The following is a 14,729-nucleotide window of genomic DNA, read 5'->3' on the forward strand; positions in this document are numbered from 1 at the left end:
CTCCGTGAGACCGGAATCTCCTGGAGGGCGGGGACTGGCTTTTGCCCCTTTTGTAGACCAGGTGCTTGGCTCAGTGCCCGGCACTCAGTGCCCTGAAGGGGCTCTGCGATGAAGTCCCGAGTTCAAATTTGGCCTCAGACACTCCCTAGCTGTGTTACTCTGGGCTCAATCTTCCCTCTGTCTCAGTTTTCTCATCTATAAAATGGAACGCTAACGGCACCAACAGCGCCAGGTCTGTGAGACAAGTGAGAAGATGTGCCGACGCTTAATGCTGGCTATCACCCCGGTGGCCTGAGAGTGACCACTGTCCGGAGGCTCCGCCCCCACCTCAATTCAACACCACCAGCTAACAACAGCAAAAAAGTTTATTGGAAAAAATTACTATGTATTGAAAATATACTGTAGAAAGGCTGGCCTCCTCACGGCCCAGATGCGAGCGCCCCCCATCGCGGCTCCCTCGAGCGGGCCGTGGCCCAATCCCACCCCTAAAGGCCAACATGGCCAGTCCCCTGGTGCCCCACGACCTTCCCTCAGTAGGAATTCAGCAAGTCCCAGTCCTCCACGCTGAGGCAGACGTACTTCTGCCGGGACGGTGGCGAGGAGCTCGGCGCGGCCGTCTCGGGCTCCTCCAGCGCTCTCTTCTTGGCGCTCTTGGGCTCCTGGCTCGCGGCTGCCTCCCGCTTTAGCGACAGCCCGTGGCCTTCTGTTGCCTTCTCTTTATAGAACTGGAGTTTCTCGCCAGAGTTCAGGTGGGGGTCTGCTAAGGGACACTTGGCGGGGGCTTCTGTCCGGGGCCGCTTTCCATCTAGGGCAGAAGCAGAGACAGCCTCCATGTGGGGTCCTCCCCAACTTCAGACCAGAGCCGCAAGGAGCTCACTTCCTGCCACGGCTGGGGGGGGGTGGGGGGGGAGGGGAGGACGGGATTCAAGCACCACCGAGAGCCACCCGCTCCCTGGGAGATCCCGGGACCTGCCGCTCTGGCTACCCGGACCACACTGGCGCTCTGACACCGGGCCCACGTCTCCCAGACCGGGCCGCTCCCCGGGCCCGAGTCCTGGCGGCTACTTACTAGCTGTGGGGCGCCCCTGGCCCCCACTTAGCCTGGGTGGTCATCTCGAGATGACCGCCCGGCTCTGACACTCCGGACTCTGGCCTTCCTGCCGAGCGACAGTGACCCGCAGCGCGAGCTGCTCAGTCAGCAGAGGCCGGCTGCGGCCACAGGTACGTACAGAAGCGCGACGCCGCCGTCCGGGGCTTGTCCTGGCCTGCGACGGCTCCGGAGATCACACGCTCCCACTGCAGGACGATCTGGAACAGAGAGCGGCCGGACTCCAGCACCGCACCACCAGTGGCCCGACCCAGGCCCCCTCCCGCCCCCAGCTCCGGGGCCCAGGGCAGGGCCAGGGGATGGTGGGAGTCGCTCCGGGCGGGCATCTGCAGGAGGGGGCCGGGGGCATTTTCTTGCCCAGTAAAATCGAGGCTCCTGGAGGGCGTCCCTAGGCCTAGGTCTCCTGTCCAGCTCGGTGGCGAGCAGCCCAGACGGCCCACCGCCACGCCGGCTCACCCCTCGGACCCTCACAACCACCTGGGAGGCCGCTGGAGCAGGGGCTGCTCTTCCCATTTTGTAGATGGAGAAACTTGAGGCTGAAGCAACAACTCCCCTCTCCAAAAACCCCAAAGAGTGGCCAGCCACCCAACTTCCAGAGGTCCCGTGACGGGGAACTCACTACCTAAAAAGGGCGGCATGTTCCCTTTGTGGGCAACAGCTTTGTTAGGGAACCAAAGTGGGTCTTTGTGAGACTGGAGCTGGCTCAGGACGCCCCCTGCCGGGCTGGAGACCCCTGCCCAGAGACAAAGAGGCCTTTCCGGCCTCCAACATGGCCCGCCTGGCCCCTAGGGGACTGTTTGCTCTCTGTGTGAGGTGACCCCGTCACACCCACTAGGGCAGAGAACCTCAAAGAAAACATCTGGGAACAGGCTCTCCCGGTTTCTTGGCAAAGGTGGGGGCCTGCGGGTGAGGGTCACCGCCTGCCACACCACAAGAAACGCAAGGGAGGTAAAAACCCTGCCCCCTGCTGGACGAAGCCTGAGAGGACCCGGCCCCGCTCCGGGGAGACGGAGGCTCAGTCCATCTGCAGGCACCGACCAGGCCCCTGGGCCCCTGGAGCCGCTGTCAGGGGTTGTGCGAGGGGGCTCTGGGCTGGAGGGCTGCCTGTAAAGCCTGGTGTATACAGGAGGCATCGGCAGGCGAGTGACCCAGAGGGAGGAGCACGAGGTGGGCCTTGGGGAGGCCTCTGCCTGCCTCAGTTTCCTCATCTGTGCAGTGGGCGTAGCGCCGTGCCCAATACCTGGTCTGCCCAGCCCTCCGTCTTGCAGCTGCTGTGGTCAAACTCTTTCAGAGGCACTTTGGAGTGAACGAGGCCGATGTGGGTCTGCAGCTTGTGCATGACGGCCTTCACGTCCTGTGCAAGGGAGACAGGCGGGTGAGGGCCAGAGTGCGGCCGCCCGGCCCGGGCCCGGCGCGGGGCCGCGCCCTCACCTGCAGGCCTGTCCCCGAGATGTCCAGACAGTTCAGCTTCCGGAAGGACAAGAGGTAGCCGATTCCCGCGTCGGTGATCTCCGGATTACCTGGAACGGGAACCACAGGGAGCCACGTCTGTGAAATAAAAGTACTAAGGGCACACTTATTAAGCACCTTCTGTGTGCCAGGCACGAAGAGCTTCCCCTCCCCCCTCCAGGAGCCCCTGGCCTTGTGCGGCGACAACACAGAAGCTCTCGGCACAAACAGGTGGCCGGCACCCGAGACCGCCAAGCCGCTTTGCTGCGTGGAGCAGCCCACGAGCCCCGGGCCTGCCGCGGTCCCCAGCGGCTGCTGCCCGTCCATGCCCACGTCCTGGTAGCCCTGAGGAGAAGGGCTGTTTCATGTCCTGCACTGGGTCTCCAGGACCCTGCCTAGGCCAAGAAGACAGCAGGTGCCTCATAAATGCTGCCGACTGGCTGATGTTTAGTGACAGTATCTAGCTGGGAATCATGGAGACAAAAAGAATCGTCCGTGCGCCTTTGCTGGACAGCATTCCCTCGAGGGCTCTCTGAATGGGAACGGGGAAGGGCTCACGGCCCAGGTGAGTGTCCACAAGGACTGCAAAAGGAAGGAGGGGTTGTGGGGGCAAAGAGCGGGGGAGGGGCAGGATGGCCTTGACCGTGACACGGGAGGGCAGAGACTCACGAATCACACAAAGCCTCCTCGCCACGTCCCACTGAGCAGCCAGGAATGCTCTTTTCGGTCGGGGGTCCAGGCCAAAGGCCGGACTGTTATACGAAGATGGCAGCAGGGAGCGGCCCCAGGGAACCCGGCCCGGAGCGGGGAGGGGCCTGGCCACGTCTCCGCTCTGGGGGAGAAGGACCCCTCAAACTTACAGGACAAGTCGAGCAAGGCGAGGTTCTCCAGCCCTCTTCTCATGACCCGAACAGGAGCCGTCATTCGCCGGAGCCCGGCATCGGAGAGGCAGTTGTCCTTCAGATGGAGCTGCGTCACACTGGGGGGCAAGACCTCCCAGGTCAGAATCCCTGGGGGCTCCCACGGCATCGCCCTCCCAGCCGTCCCCGCCACGGGCACTGGTCTTTATACCCGCCCACCCGTCACGTCTGGCACTCGGCAGCCACGGAGAGCCAGGGGGTCGTCTACGATTCTCAAAAGTGATTTCTTTGGTTATCGACACAAGCCCCGCCCCCGCGGGCCACCCGGCGCAGACCCGAGAACTCCGCGCCAGGGCCGAGGGAGGCGTGGCCGTTTCCCTGCCCCACAACCAGCACGTGCTGGCTGCAGGGCTCCTCCAGAACTCAAAGGTCATGGCCAAGGGGGTGAGGGGGAGCCCGTGCCGGAAGACCAGCTGTAGCTGGGAAATGGTCGGGAAACGGCCCACGACAGCACCCACCCAGGTGCCAGGGGGAGCAGACGACGGAAGGCAGATCCAAGGCGCATCCTGGCACGCGGTGGCGGGGGCCCGGCCACAGCCGTTAGCAAGCAGCCGACCCTCCGTAAGCGGCACAGTGGCGAGGGCCCTGCTCCCTCCTCTCCCTGCGTGACTGAGGTCTCCGCTGTAGAGGGGGTCCTGCGAGCTCTGGAGGCCCGGGCCCCCCCGCCGGCCCTACCTGGACAGGGCCTCGTTGGTGAGGTGCTCCAGGAGCTCATGCTCATCTCCGAGCTTACAGCAAGAGAGGTCCAGGCAGGTCAGCTCCCGGAAAGACTTGATCTCCTCGAGCTTTTCCGAAATCACCAGGTACCTGCCGAGCACAGAGAACAGTGGGCACACCCCCGAGCGCTGTGGCAGGGACTCTTCTGGCCCCGGCAGGTGCCAGGCTGAGGGGCGAGGGATTTCCAGGCCGACTGCCCTCGGCACCCTCACAATCTGCTCGCAGAGCCAGGCGGCAAAGGAGAAGTTAAGGGCCCAGGTGAGCCAAGGATGCTCAGCAGCGTGACATTTTTTTTCCTCCCTGAGGCAGTTGGGGTTAAATGACTTGCCCAGGGTCACATGGCCAGGAAGTGTGAAGTGTCTGAGGGCAGATTTGAACTCGGGTCCTTCTGACTTTAGGGCTGGTGCTCTACCCCAGCGCCCCCTAGCTGCCCTACATTGCGACATTACTGGGCGGCCACTGAGAGGTCTCTGCCTTGGCTGTGAAAGGGGTAGCCCCTCCACCCGGTGACACGGTTACCCGTGGTCGGAGAGAAAAGCGAGGGGGCTTCCAGGGTGCAAGGGAGGCAAAGAGACAGCAACCCTGAAAAGGGGCTGGGCTAGGACAGGGGGAGGGGCCCGCAGGCTGGGATGGGTGGGAGCCAGGGCCCAAGGTAAGAGGCGGTGGCAGGCCCAGCCCCCAGGCCGCCGGCTGCCCGGCCCAGCTGGTACACAAAGGAACCTCATCCTATTTTAACTGGACGGCACGTCAAGCCGTCGTGGAGGTGGAGGATCCCCGAGCAATCAGAGGAAGAAACGCGCAGCCTCCGAGAAGTTCGCCCAGAGGTTTTCGGGCTCTGGGACCAGGGCGGCAGCGGGGGGCGTGAGAGCGGGCTCCCGTGATTGAGGGGCACAGCAAAGCTAAGGCCAGGAAGCAGAAGGGCGCTGGCCCAGCCCCCGGGGCACTCTGTGGGACGGCTGCCCGCCTGCAGGCCCAGGGAAGGGGATGACTGGACAGGCCGGAGAGCTCAGGCTCCTCCTGCTGGACAGCTGCTCCCCGCACCACAAGCCCCCGTCCTTCCAATTCCCTTCCCAATCTGGGAAAAAACAAAAAAAACAAAAACAAAAACCCTCCTCCCTTCAGTTTGCCCGTTTCCTGATGTCACCCAGACCAGATACCAAATATGACCTTTGAAAATAAAACCAGACCCCCGCCCCCCCCCCCCCCTTTACAGAGACAGCCACCGTGCCCCTTTCAGCTCTAGCTCAAGAAACCCAAGTTCCCAAGTCATTTTATCTTTCTGGGCCTCAGTCTTTCATCTGCAAAATGGGGGGCTGGACTAAGGCGGCACACCTACCGAGAAGTTCAGGGTCCTGGCCCACACCTGAACGAGACTGCCCCCCTGCCCCGACGGGGAGCTCACTACCTCCCGATGGGGAGCCATTCCCAACGATTCTCTAAGCTCCCGGACCCCCCTCACCTGTTCCGAAGGCAGAGCGAGCAGAGCACCAGACGCCCGTAGGCCTCCGTGAACTTCTGTAGGGCGCGCAGCCCCGCGCCGGGCTCCGCGAACTTGTGCCGCGCCTCCGCGGCCGAGAAGAGCTTCTCGGCGATCTGCTCGGGGAAGCCGATGAGCGAGTCGATGTGGTCCACGTTGTCGGAGATGAAGCCCAGCACGAGGCTGAAGAGGGACTTGGCGGAGTAGCGGAGGTTGCCCTCCCGCGTGTAGGTGAAGATGAAGTGGTCCGTCTTCTCCTTCCTGGCCGCGTCATCTTCCCGGTTCATGCACAGCTCCACGGAGAAGCCTTTGGGAAACAGCCTCAAAGGCCTTGGTTCCCGTAAGCTGCCCCTGACACCATCCAGGGCCAGGCTTACCATGTGGAGACGCCCATTTTCCCTGACGTAGATGGGACCTGGATCCGGGCAACTTCGCGATTTGAGGTAGCACGACATTCCCCTGGCTGCACCTGCAAAAAAGCAAGATCCAAAGGGAAGAGGTTGGACCCCAGAGAGGAAACCGGGCCCAAGATACAAGGCTAGATCCAAATGAGGAGGCTGGACCCAAGAGCCAAGGCTAGATCCAAGTGAGAAGGCTGGACCCAAGAGCCAAGGCTAGATCCAAGTGAGAAGGCTAACCCCAAGGGAGGAGGCTGGACTCTAGAGATAAGGCTAGATCCAAAAGAAAAGGCTGGCCCCAAGGGAGAACGCTGGACTCCAGAGAGGAGGCTAGACCCCAGGGAGGAGGCTGACCCGAGAGACAAGGCTAGACCCAAGTGAGGCAGCTGGACCTAAGGGAGGAGGCTGGCCCTAAGATACAAGGCTAGACCCAAGGGAGGAGGCTGAACCCGAGAGACAAGGCTAGACCCAAGTGAGGCAGCTGGACCCAAGGGAGGAGGCTGGACCCAAGTGAGGCAGCTGGCCCTCTAGCAGCAGTGGTCCAAGAAGTATGTTCTGTGTAGCACAAGATGAACCCATGCTTGGCGTACTGGGGCCCGCCTCTCCCTGGAGCCTCTGAAAAGCTGCTCCCGTTGTTGGGAGCGAGGCCCCGTGTCTGAAGCGTTTCTGCCGCCCTCTCACAGCAGCAAAGTCAGTTCCAATCAGGCATTGGTCAACAAGCTCCCGCTAGCATCACTAATCCCCAGACACCTGCCTGGGGCACTTGGGGAGGCACCCCTGGTCCTCAGGAGCAGACAATCATTAAGCTCCAATGGTGTGCCAGGCTCTGTGCTAGGTACCTGGGGGAAAAGAATAGTTCTCGTGTCCCTAAAGCGTGCCGGGTAATGCCGATCCAAAAACAAAAATGAGATCTTTCCCTCCTAAGGGGAGATGATGTCCACACATGGTCCGACTGTGCCTGAGTCTCAGCGACCCCACTTGGTGTTTTCTGGGCAGAGATCCTGGGGCAGTCGGCCATTTTCCTCTCCAGCTCATTTTACAGATGAGGAAACTGAGGCAGACGGGGGTGGAGGGACTTGCCCGGAGTCTCCCAGTCAGTACATATCTGAGGCTGTCTGACTTTGGGAACAGGGAGCAACTCGGCACCGCCTCGCCCCCAAGGCTTCTGTGGCCAAAGAATGTGGCTCTGACCTTGGGCCGGAACAGCGCCCGCCGTCCCTTCCAGTTTTGGGGGGAGGCGGGCAGCCAAGAACCATTGTGAAGGCTTAGCCCCGGAACTTTTAGTAACAGATAAGGCTCATTTTTGCTCCCAAGGGCCCGCCTCTTCCTTCCCTGTGCTCGGAACAAGATCCTGCTGCCCCCGGAGCAGCTGGAGAGCATTGAAGGCACTTGTGAAGGGAAGCACCGAGAGTGGGGGCGCTGCCAAGGACAGCCCGGCTCCCAGCAGCAGCACCCCCTCTCCAGGGTCTCTCTGGCTCCTGGCCACCCCCACCCTCTGAGCCTGGGGGCTTGATCCTAAGGGGGACAGAGAGGAGGGCTTCTTCACAGCGGGAGGTTCTCTGCCTGTCAAATGAGGGACAAGGAACTGTGTGTAGTTCTAGGAACACAAGGGTGAAGACGGGTCAGCCCAGTGTTCCAGGAGAATGCCGTGTCACCCAAAGCACATCCATACTCTGCCTTCTCAACAGCCCCCCCCCCCCCCAACTTGAGGGCTCTCTAGCACTTAGTCCAGGGTCTGGCATGCAGCAGGCACTTAACAAATGCCTGCTGAGCGATTGTCCCTGTTGCTCTATGACTCTTGTCCTCTCTTCTTCCCATAGAAGTCTCCCCCTTGCCCTGAGACCCCCCACCCCTGCATAAATCCTGTGGGCACACAGTTGCTGCCTGCTGTTTCCCTGCCCCCCCTACCTTCTGCCTTCTGGCATCCCCAGCACTTGGCACAAAGTCAGCATTTGCTGACTGACCTAGAGCACCCACAAGGGCACCAGGCGGGGCAGGGACTAAGCAGACTCCAGACTTAGGGAGCAGAGGTTCTGGAGGGGTAACCGGATGCTCGGGGAGGCCCTGCCATGACGTGGCTCCCTCTGGCCTGGGATCTTCAGGGTCTCACCATTCCCCTTCCCTCCCCCCACCCATCCCCCCCACATGGCTGGAGGGGGGAAGCCACATGGGAAGGCACAGGAATGCGTCAGGGGCCGTAAGGCGCGCCGGGGCCCTCGTGGCCCAGAGACTGCCAAGCTGGCGGGATGCCCAGGGCCTGACCCACAGCAGCTCAGGCGGGGCACCAGGATTTACCCCTGATGACATGGGGTGAACAGGGCCGGGTGGAACTTGAACCTGGGACCCTGGACTCCTAATCAGGCCCTTTCCTAAGCACACCTCAGCCTGTGGAAGGTCACGGAGGCCACGCAAACAGCAAAGGGCAGGGCCGGCTCCTCTGGCTGCACCCCGGCCCCCCACACTGACTGCCCACTCCCGGCTGGGCCATCCAGTCTCAGAGGTGGACAAAAAAGCCAACTCCTCCTTTCCTCAGGTTTCAGCCCATGCTGCCCTGCGCGGGGCTGCCCCAAAGTCCAAAGCTCATCCCTCCTCTGCAGGAACTGGCCCTACTTGTGGGGCAGCCCAGGGAGCCCCGTGAGTTCCCCAAAAGGTGGCTACTGGGGGCCAGTGCGGGCCAGGAAACACAGGACCACGGGGAGGAAGGCAAGGGCTCTGCAGGCCCTTCAGCAAGGACCCCCCCTCTACCCCAGACACAGGACTGGGCATCCCCAATACCCGGGCTCTGCCCCAAGGGCTTTGCAGACGGGGCGGGGCCAGTTAAGGATCTGAGGGAGCCAGAGGACGAAAGGACATGGAACCAAACCCACACTGTTGACCTATGACCTACAGCTTGTGCTTTCACCCAAGGACATAATTCAATCCTTGGGTCCGGGCAGCTCTGCCCGAGCCTCCTCCTGTTCTTTTCTGGGCATGTTTTAGCACACTGCACCCACCTCTCCGACACAAGCCCCTTCAGCACGGCACAGACAGCCCCCGCTCCAAGACTGGGAGCTGGACTCCGGGACGTCCCCTTGCACCCTCAGGCCTACGGTCTCCTTGCCAACCAGAGGCAGGTGCTACCCACCCGTGCCATGAGCTCCAAAGCCCCACGGGGGGCCGGGCCACCCCCCCTTCTGTGGCACTTCACCAGCGGTGGCCAACTGTAAAAATCAGGCCGGCCTCCCTCCCCAAAGGTCACACCCTGCTTGCTGGGCACTCAGACCCACTCTGCCCATTGCCAGCATTAAAAAAACTGCATGGATCCTGCCAAGCCCTCACCCCCAAACCCTTGAGTCCTCTCCACTGCTGCCCAGGGGGAGGAGCTGCTTGGCACTAGTTACAAAGCTCCCCCTGCCACCACCTGGACTTCAGGGTCAGGTGGACGCCGGTGCCCGCTGCCATGACAACGCTCTGCTTCTGGCAGTTCCCAAGGCCCAGGGAGCTAGGTCCTCCTGGTGGAGCCTCGGAAGGACCCTTGGACTAGCGCAGCCTGAGGGACCCAGAGAGGTCGCATGGGATCCAACCTTCCCCTTCCAGGAGGGCCTCCTTGGTGCCTGACCGGACGGTCCCCAGCTGACCAGGGGCTCTTCCCGACGCGGCTCAGCCTGCCTTCCTTATAGTTCATGGCCCTTGCTCACACACAGGGGCAGGGACCACCTCTTACCCACTCCAGGTTGTGGTCCCCCATCTTCCTTGCCCTCTGTCCTGCAGCCTGGCCCGCAGGGAGTCTCCCACCACCGCAGTTCTCTTGTCCCCTCCCTGTCTGAACCATCTCCCCTCCCCCCTCACCATGACCCCTCATCAAGGCTCCCATCCTTCCGTCTACAACACGATTGCATGTGCTCCAGGGGGATTAAACTGGCTGGTCCCCATGGTATTCACAAACTCTGACCCCACATTACCCACTGCCTGCCCCCTATGGGACTTTGGAAGGCACCTCAGGGGTCCCCTTTACAGACGAGGAAGAGAAATCGAGACATCAGATGACGGGAACCCCAGGGTCTCCCCCCTCCCAATCCTATTCCATCTGAATGGCGCACTGGCCTCTAAATCCTACACTCCAAACAAAACCATCACCTTCCCCCAAGGACCCCCTTCTGATCTACTCCCAAGTCCTGTGGATGCTAGGTCCATGACACCCTTTCCTGCCTCCTCAAAGTAATAAGCATTTATGTAGTGCCTACTATATACCTGACACTCCAAAATGGGGACATAATTTAGGCATAAAGAGTGATATTAAGCAAATGATTTACCTATCAGGTCTTTGAAGAGAGGAATTTATGGCCAAAGAAGGATTAGAGAATGTTATGAAAGCAAAATGGGCAACTTTGATTTCACTAAATTAAAAACTAACAACGGATGCAGCGAAGATGAGAAGGGAAGCAGAAAACTGGAAAACAATTTTTACAGCCAATGTTTCTGTAAAGGGCTTATTTCTAAAATACATAAGGAACGGAGTACAATTTATAAGAATATAAGCCATTCCCCAATTGATACATGGTCAAAGGATACAAAAGACAACTTTCGGATTAGGATATTAAAGCAATAGATAGTCACATGAAAAAATGCTCTAAATCACTACTGATTATAAAAATGCAAATGAAAACTCTGAGGTAGCAACTCATACATCTCAGACTGGAAAAGGCGACAGGAAAAGATTACGATGAATGTTGGACAGGATGTGGGAAAACTGGGACACTGACGTTGGTGGAACTGTGAACTGATCTGACGATTCTGAAGAACAACTTGGAACCAGGCCCAAAGGGCCAGCAGTGTCTCTACCGGGCTTATGTCCCAAAGAGAACTTAAAGGGACCCATGTGTGCAAAGATGGCTGTGGCGGCCATTTTTGTAGAATGGAAACTGGGTGGGTGCCCCTCAGTTGGGGAATGGCTAATAAACTGTGGTGTATGAATGGTAGAGAATGAGACTGTTCTACAAGAAATGACCAGCAGGATTTCAGAGAAGTCTGGCGGGACGGACAGGAACTGATGCTGAGGGAAGCAAGCAGAACCAGGAAAACATTGTACACATCTAAGGCAGGATTGTGCGATGACTCGGTTCTTCTCAGCGGTTCAGTGATCCCGAGCAGTCCCAATAGACTTGGGAAAGAAAATGCCGTCTGCAGCCAGAAAAAGAGCTAAGGAGACGGAGTGTAAAGCAGCAGGCGCCATGGTCACTTGTCCTTTTGTGGCCTTTTCTCTTGTGGTTTTTCCCTTCTGTTCTGATTTTTCTCTCCCAACATGATTCATGAGGAAATATGTAAAGAAATGACCGTACAGTTATATGTACCTGCCACTCTGGTGATTTGTTTTTTCTCAAACATTTGATTTGATGCCCACAATAATCCTGCAAGATAGATGCTATTGTTACTCCATTTTACAGATGAGGAAACTGAGGCAAGCAGAGATCAAGGGCCCTGCCCACTTGCAGCTGTTTGTGACTCCATTGCTCCATCTGTAACGCCAACAGCCTGTCACTCTCTGCTCGGGCCGGCTGTCCCGAGTCCGCCTCCTCCCCAGGCTCCCCCACCCCCTCCATCCACTCCATGGTCGCCACAGTCACTCTCTCAGGGCCCCGTCTGACGGCCCCCGTCCCGTTCCCAAACGTCCAGGGGCCGCCCACCCCCAAGCACAGGCTTTCTCAAAAAGAATCATCTGGCCGACTTTTTCAGTTGGTTTCCTTGTAATGCTGCGTATTTACTCGAGAGGGGACAAACCGCCAGGGACGGGGAGGCCGCGGCCCAGCCAGCTCCCCCCACGGCAGGCCTTCCTCCGTGCTCTATCCCGGCCTGCCTTCGGGCCCATCCCGAGCACCGGCCCAGGCCGGCGCCGCTCCCTGGGGACGGAAGGGGGGCTCTCGAGGAGCTGCCAGTCTGGGGGGGAGCACGCGCAGACGAGGAGAGGCTGAGGGCTGGCAGGGGCCTCCATCGCCCGCAGCCTCCCTTGGTCTCCGGCTCTGGCACTTTCCTCCTCAAGTGACTCCAAAAGGGCCGGGATCCCAGGGCAGCCCGAGCTCCGGGCCCCGCCTCAGCCTTTCCCCCCCGCGCCTCCTTCCCAAGTTGCGGACATCCAAGGAGGTCGGCCGGGCAAAGCGCCAGAGGGGCCGCTGGCATCGGAGGTCCCGGCAACGCGGCTCGGAAGCTCCGGGGGCTGACCGGGGACCGATGGAGCCCGCGGCCGCCCCCCCCCGAGGGCTTGCTGACCACATCCTTTATTCTCTCTGCTCCCCCCTCCCCCGTGAGCCCTGGCTCCCCTTCCTCAGAGGCCCGGCCCCGGGACCCAAAGCCACAGCAGGGCCGGGGCAGGGACTGAGGGGAGGAGGGGGCCGCCCTTTCCAGGAGAAGCTGGTGCTCTCTGCCCCGCCTCCACTGCTCTAGAACAATCCCCCTGTACCCTCCGTCTCTGCCAGCCCCCATGACTCTCCCTCAGCCAAAATTAGCAGGGGGGGCGGGGGCAGGAGGCACAGGGACCCTCAGTCCCCCTGCCTGTTGGGCCTCTGGGCCTCTACTTCCAGCTCCCTCCTCCAGGACACAAAGGGTCCACGTTGGCAGCCCCCCCTCCCGCTTGGGGAGGGCACAGCGGGCAGCTGCAGCCTCGGGGCTGCGGCCAGACCGGGAATTCCAGGGAGAATGTCCGCGGTCGCCCCCACAGGGGGTCCTGGGCTCCCGGCCCTCCTCTTGCCCTTCGGGGCCCAGTGCCCCCTTCCTGGACAACTAGCCTGGACTCCTTGACCTTGCAGGCGGCTCACGGGCCCTGTCCTCCCTGGGACCCCCCAGCTTGGCCCCAGGCCCCCGTCCCCCTTCAGGGCCCCAATGTCAGGATTCAGGGCTGAGGGCGGGGGCCTTCTCCGGGTCTCTGGGCCTATCCCACAGCCGGCGCTTAGTGAACGGGGGCGCAAGGACTCCGGACCCCGACCCACCCTCGGCCCAATGCTCCCCTCCTTTTCTCTCCCACCCCTTTTCCAAATCGCCACACCCATTCCCCTCCCCCAAGACCTCTCCCAACGAACACTCACGGACCCCTCCTTTTCCCCCAGACTTCGAGGCGCCCGAGGCTCGCCAGAAACGCAGGAGTCGAAGGGCCTGGGTTCAACTCCCGCCTCAGAGCCTCCCACGGTGTGACCTTGGCCCAGTCATTCAACCTGCCCGGGCCTCAGTCTTCCCGTCCGTAACCGAGGCGGGGGACTCTCAGCCCGGACCCCCGCCACTTACCTGCGCCCGGCCGCCTCGGCGGCAGCTGCTCGGACCCCAGCGGCTGCGCCCCGCCGCTCCTCCTGCTCCTTGGCTCGGTCCACCTCCGCCTTACTCCCAGGGCTCAGCCAGCTCTGGGCTCCGGCCTCCCTTCTCGTACTCGCCCGGCCCGTCCGTCCGTCGGGCCCCGGGACCCGGCCGAGGGCAAAGGAATGGGGGGAAGGCTGCGGGAAGAAGGGGGGGCGCGAGCCCGGGAGCGCGGGCGCGCAGAGCGGGCAGGCGCGGGCCCAGGAACACGGGCACGAGCACGGCAGGGCGCGGCAGCCGCGCAGGCGCGGCAGGGTCTTGGGCGAGGCGCCGACCGAGGACGAGGGTAGGTGCGGGAATTGCAGCTGGGATGGGCCCCGGCGGGGACTGCGCGGGGAGCGGGGGGCGCGTGAGCGTGACCAGAAGCGCTCCCTCCTGCTCCCTCTCTTCTCCGGCGGGCGCGTGCCCGGGGGACCGGGCTTGAGGGCGAGCTTCCCTCGGGGCTTAGCGAGACCGGGAACGGGAGGCAAAGCGGGGCTGATAGCGGGTGAAGAGGCGAGGCTGGGAGGGGGCGGGGACGGACAGGAAGCCGGGCGGGTCGCGTTTAGGTTCCGCGGCCGGGGCCGGGGCCGGGACTTGAGGAAAACCGGGGCTTGGCTGGGAGCGAGTGTCAGGACCGGATGGGGCAGGTTGGGCCGACGAAGGACGGGGAGGGAAGATCTGGGCGGGAGCCGTGGGTGCCGGGGCATGGGAGGAGGGGCCGGAGACCGGGAGGGCCGGAGACCGAGGCAGAATCCCTGGGTCCGGGGGCCGGAACGTGCCAGAAGAAAGGGGCGGGGCTAAGCGAAGGGCAGGGATTGGTGAAGAAGAAGGGGGCGGGGCGAAGGAAAGAGCGGTGCCTGTGGGGGGGGGGGGGCAGGGCGGAAGTGGAGGACCGGAGCCTGGAGCGAAGGAAGGCGATTGGCTACGAGGGCTGGGAGTGGGGAGAACAACGGAAGAACTCTCGGTCTAATGGGGGCCCCCGGTTCCTCAGGGTGCAGCGGCGAAGCTGCAAGTCTAGCCTCCTGAAGGTGTCACCCAATTGGACCTGAGGACCTTGTGGGGGCCCTCTGCATCCATGTGCTGTCCGGAGAGGGGCCGGGGGTCCTGGGCAAAGGGCAGCAGAGGGACGCTGGCCTAAGCTGGGTCCCCAGGGGCACCTCCCCGGGTCAGGTGAGCAAGTAATGCACACTCCGTAGCCCTCTTCCCTGCTCCCCATTCGGGGTTTTCTTGGCTAAGGCTCTGAAGAGGGTTGGCGGCTTCCTTCTCCAGCTCATTTTACAGATGAGGAAACCGAGAGAAGTGACTTGCCCAGGATCACAGCTGGTAAGTGTCCGAGGTCAGATATGGATTCACAAAGTCCA

At 61.6% G+C, this 14,729-nt stretch overlaps 1 protein-coding gene across 1 annotated transcript; it reads right to left on the reverse strand.

The window, feature by feature from the left end:
- Positions 1-347: 347 nt before the first annotated feature.
- On the reverse strand, positions 348-13,413 carry LRRC42 (leucine rich repeat containing 42). The gene is made up of 8 exons (XM_051999641.1): positions 13,321-13,413; positions 5,654-6,140; positions 4,153-4,284; positions 3,418-3,536; positions 2,540-2,628; positions 2,349-2,462; positions 1,230-1,308; positions 348-805 (listed from the first exon to the last, which is right to left on the reverse strand). The coding sequence occupies exons 2-8, from the start codon at positions 6,124-6,126 to the stop codon at positions 531-533; spliced, it is 1,281 nt and encodes a 426-aa protein (XP_051855601.1). The 5' UTR covers positions 6,127-6,140; positions 13,321-13,413; the 3' UTR covers positions 348-530.
- Between the last annotated feature and the right edge of the window lie 1,316 nt (positions 13,414-14,729).

Source organism: Antechinus flavipes, chromosome 4 (assembly GCF_016432865.1).
Source record: "Antechinus flavipes isolate AdamAnt ecotype Samford, QLD, Australia chromosome 4, AdamAnt_v2, whole genome shotgun sequence".
Taxonomy (NCBI): Eukaryota; Metazoa; Chordata; class Mammalia; order Dasyuromorphia; family Dasyuridae; genus Antechinus; species Antechinus flavipes.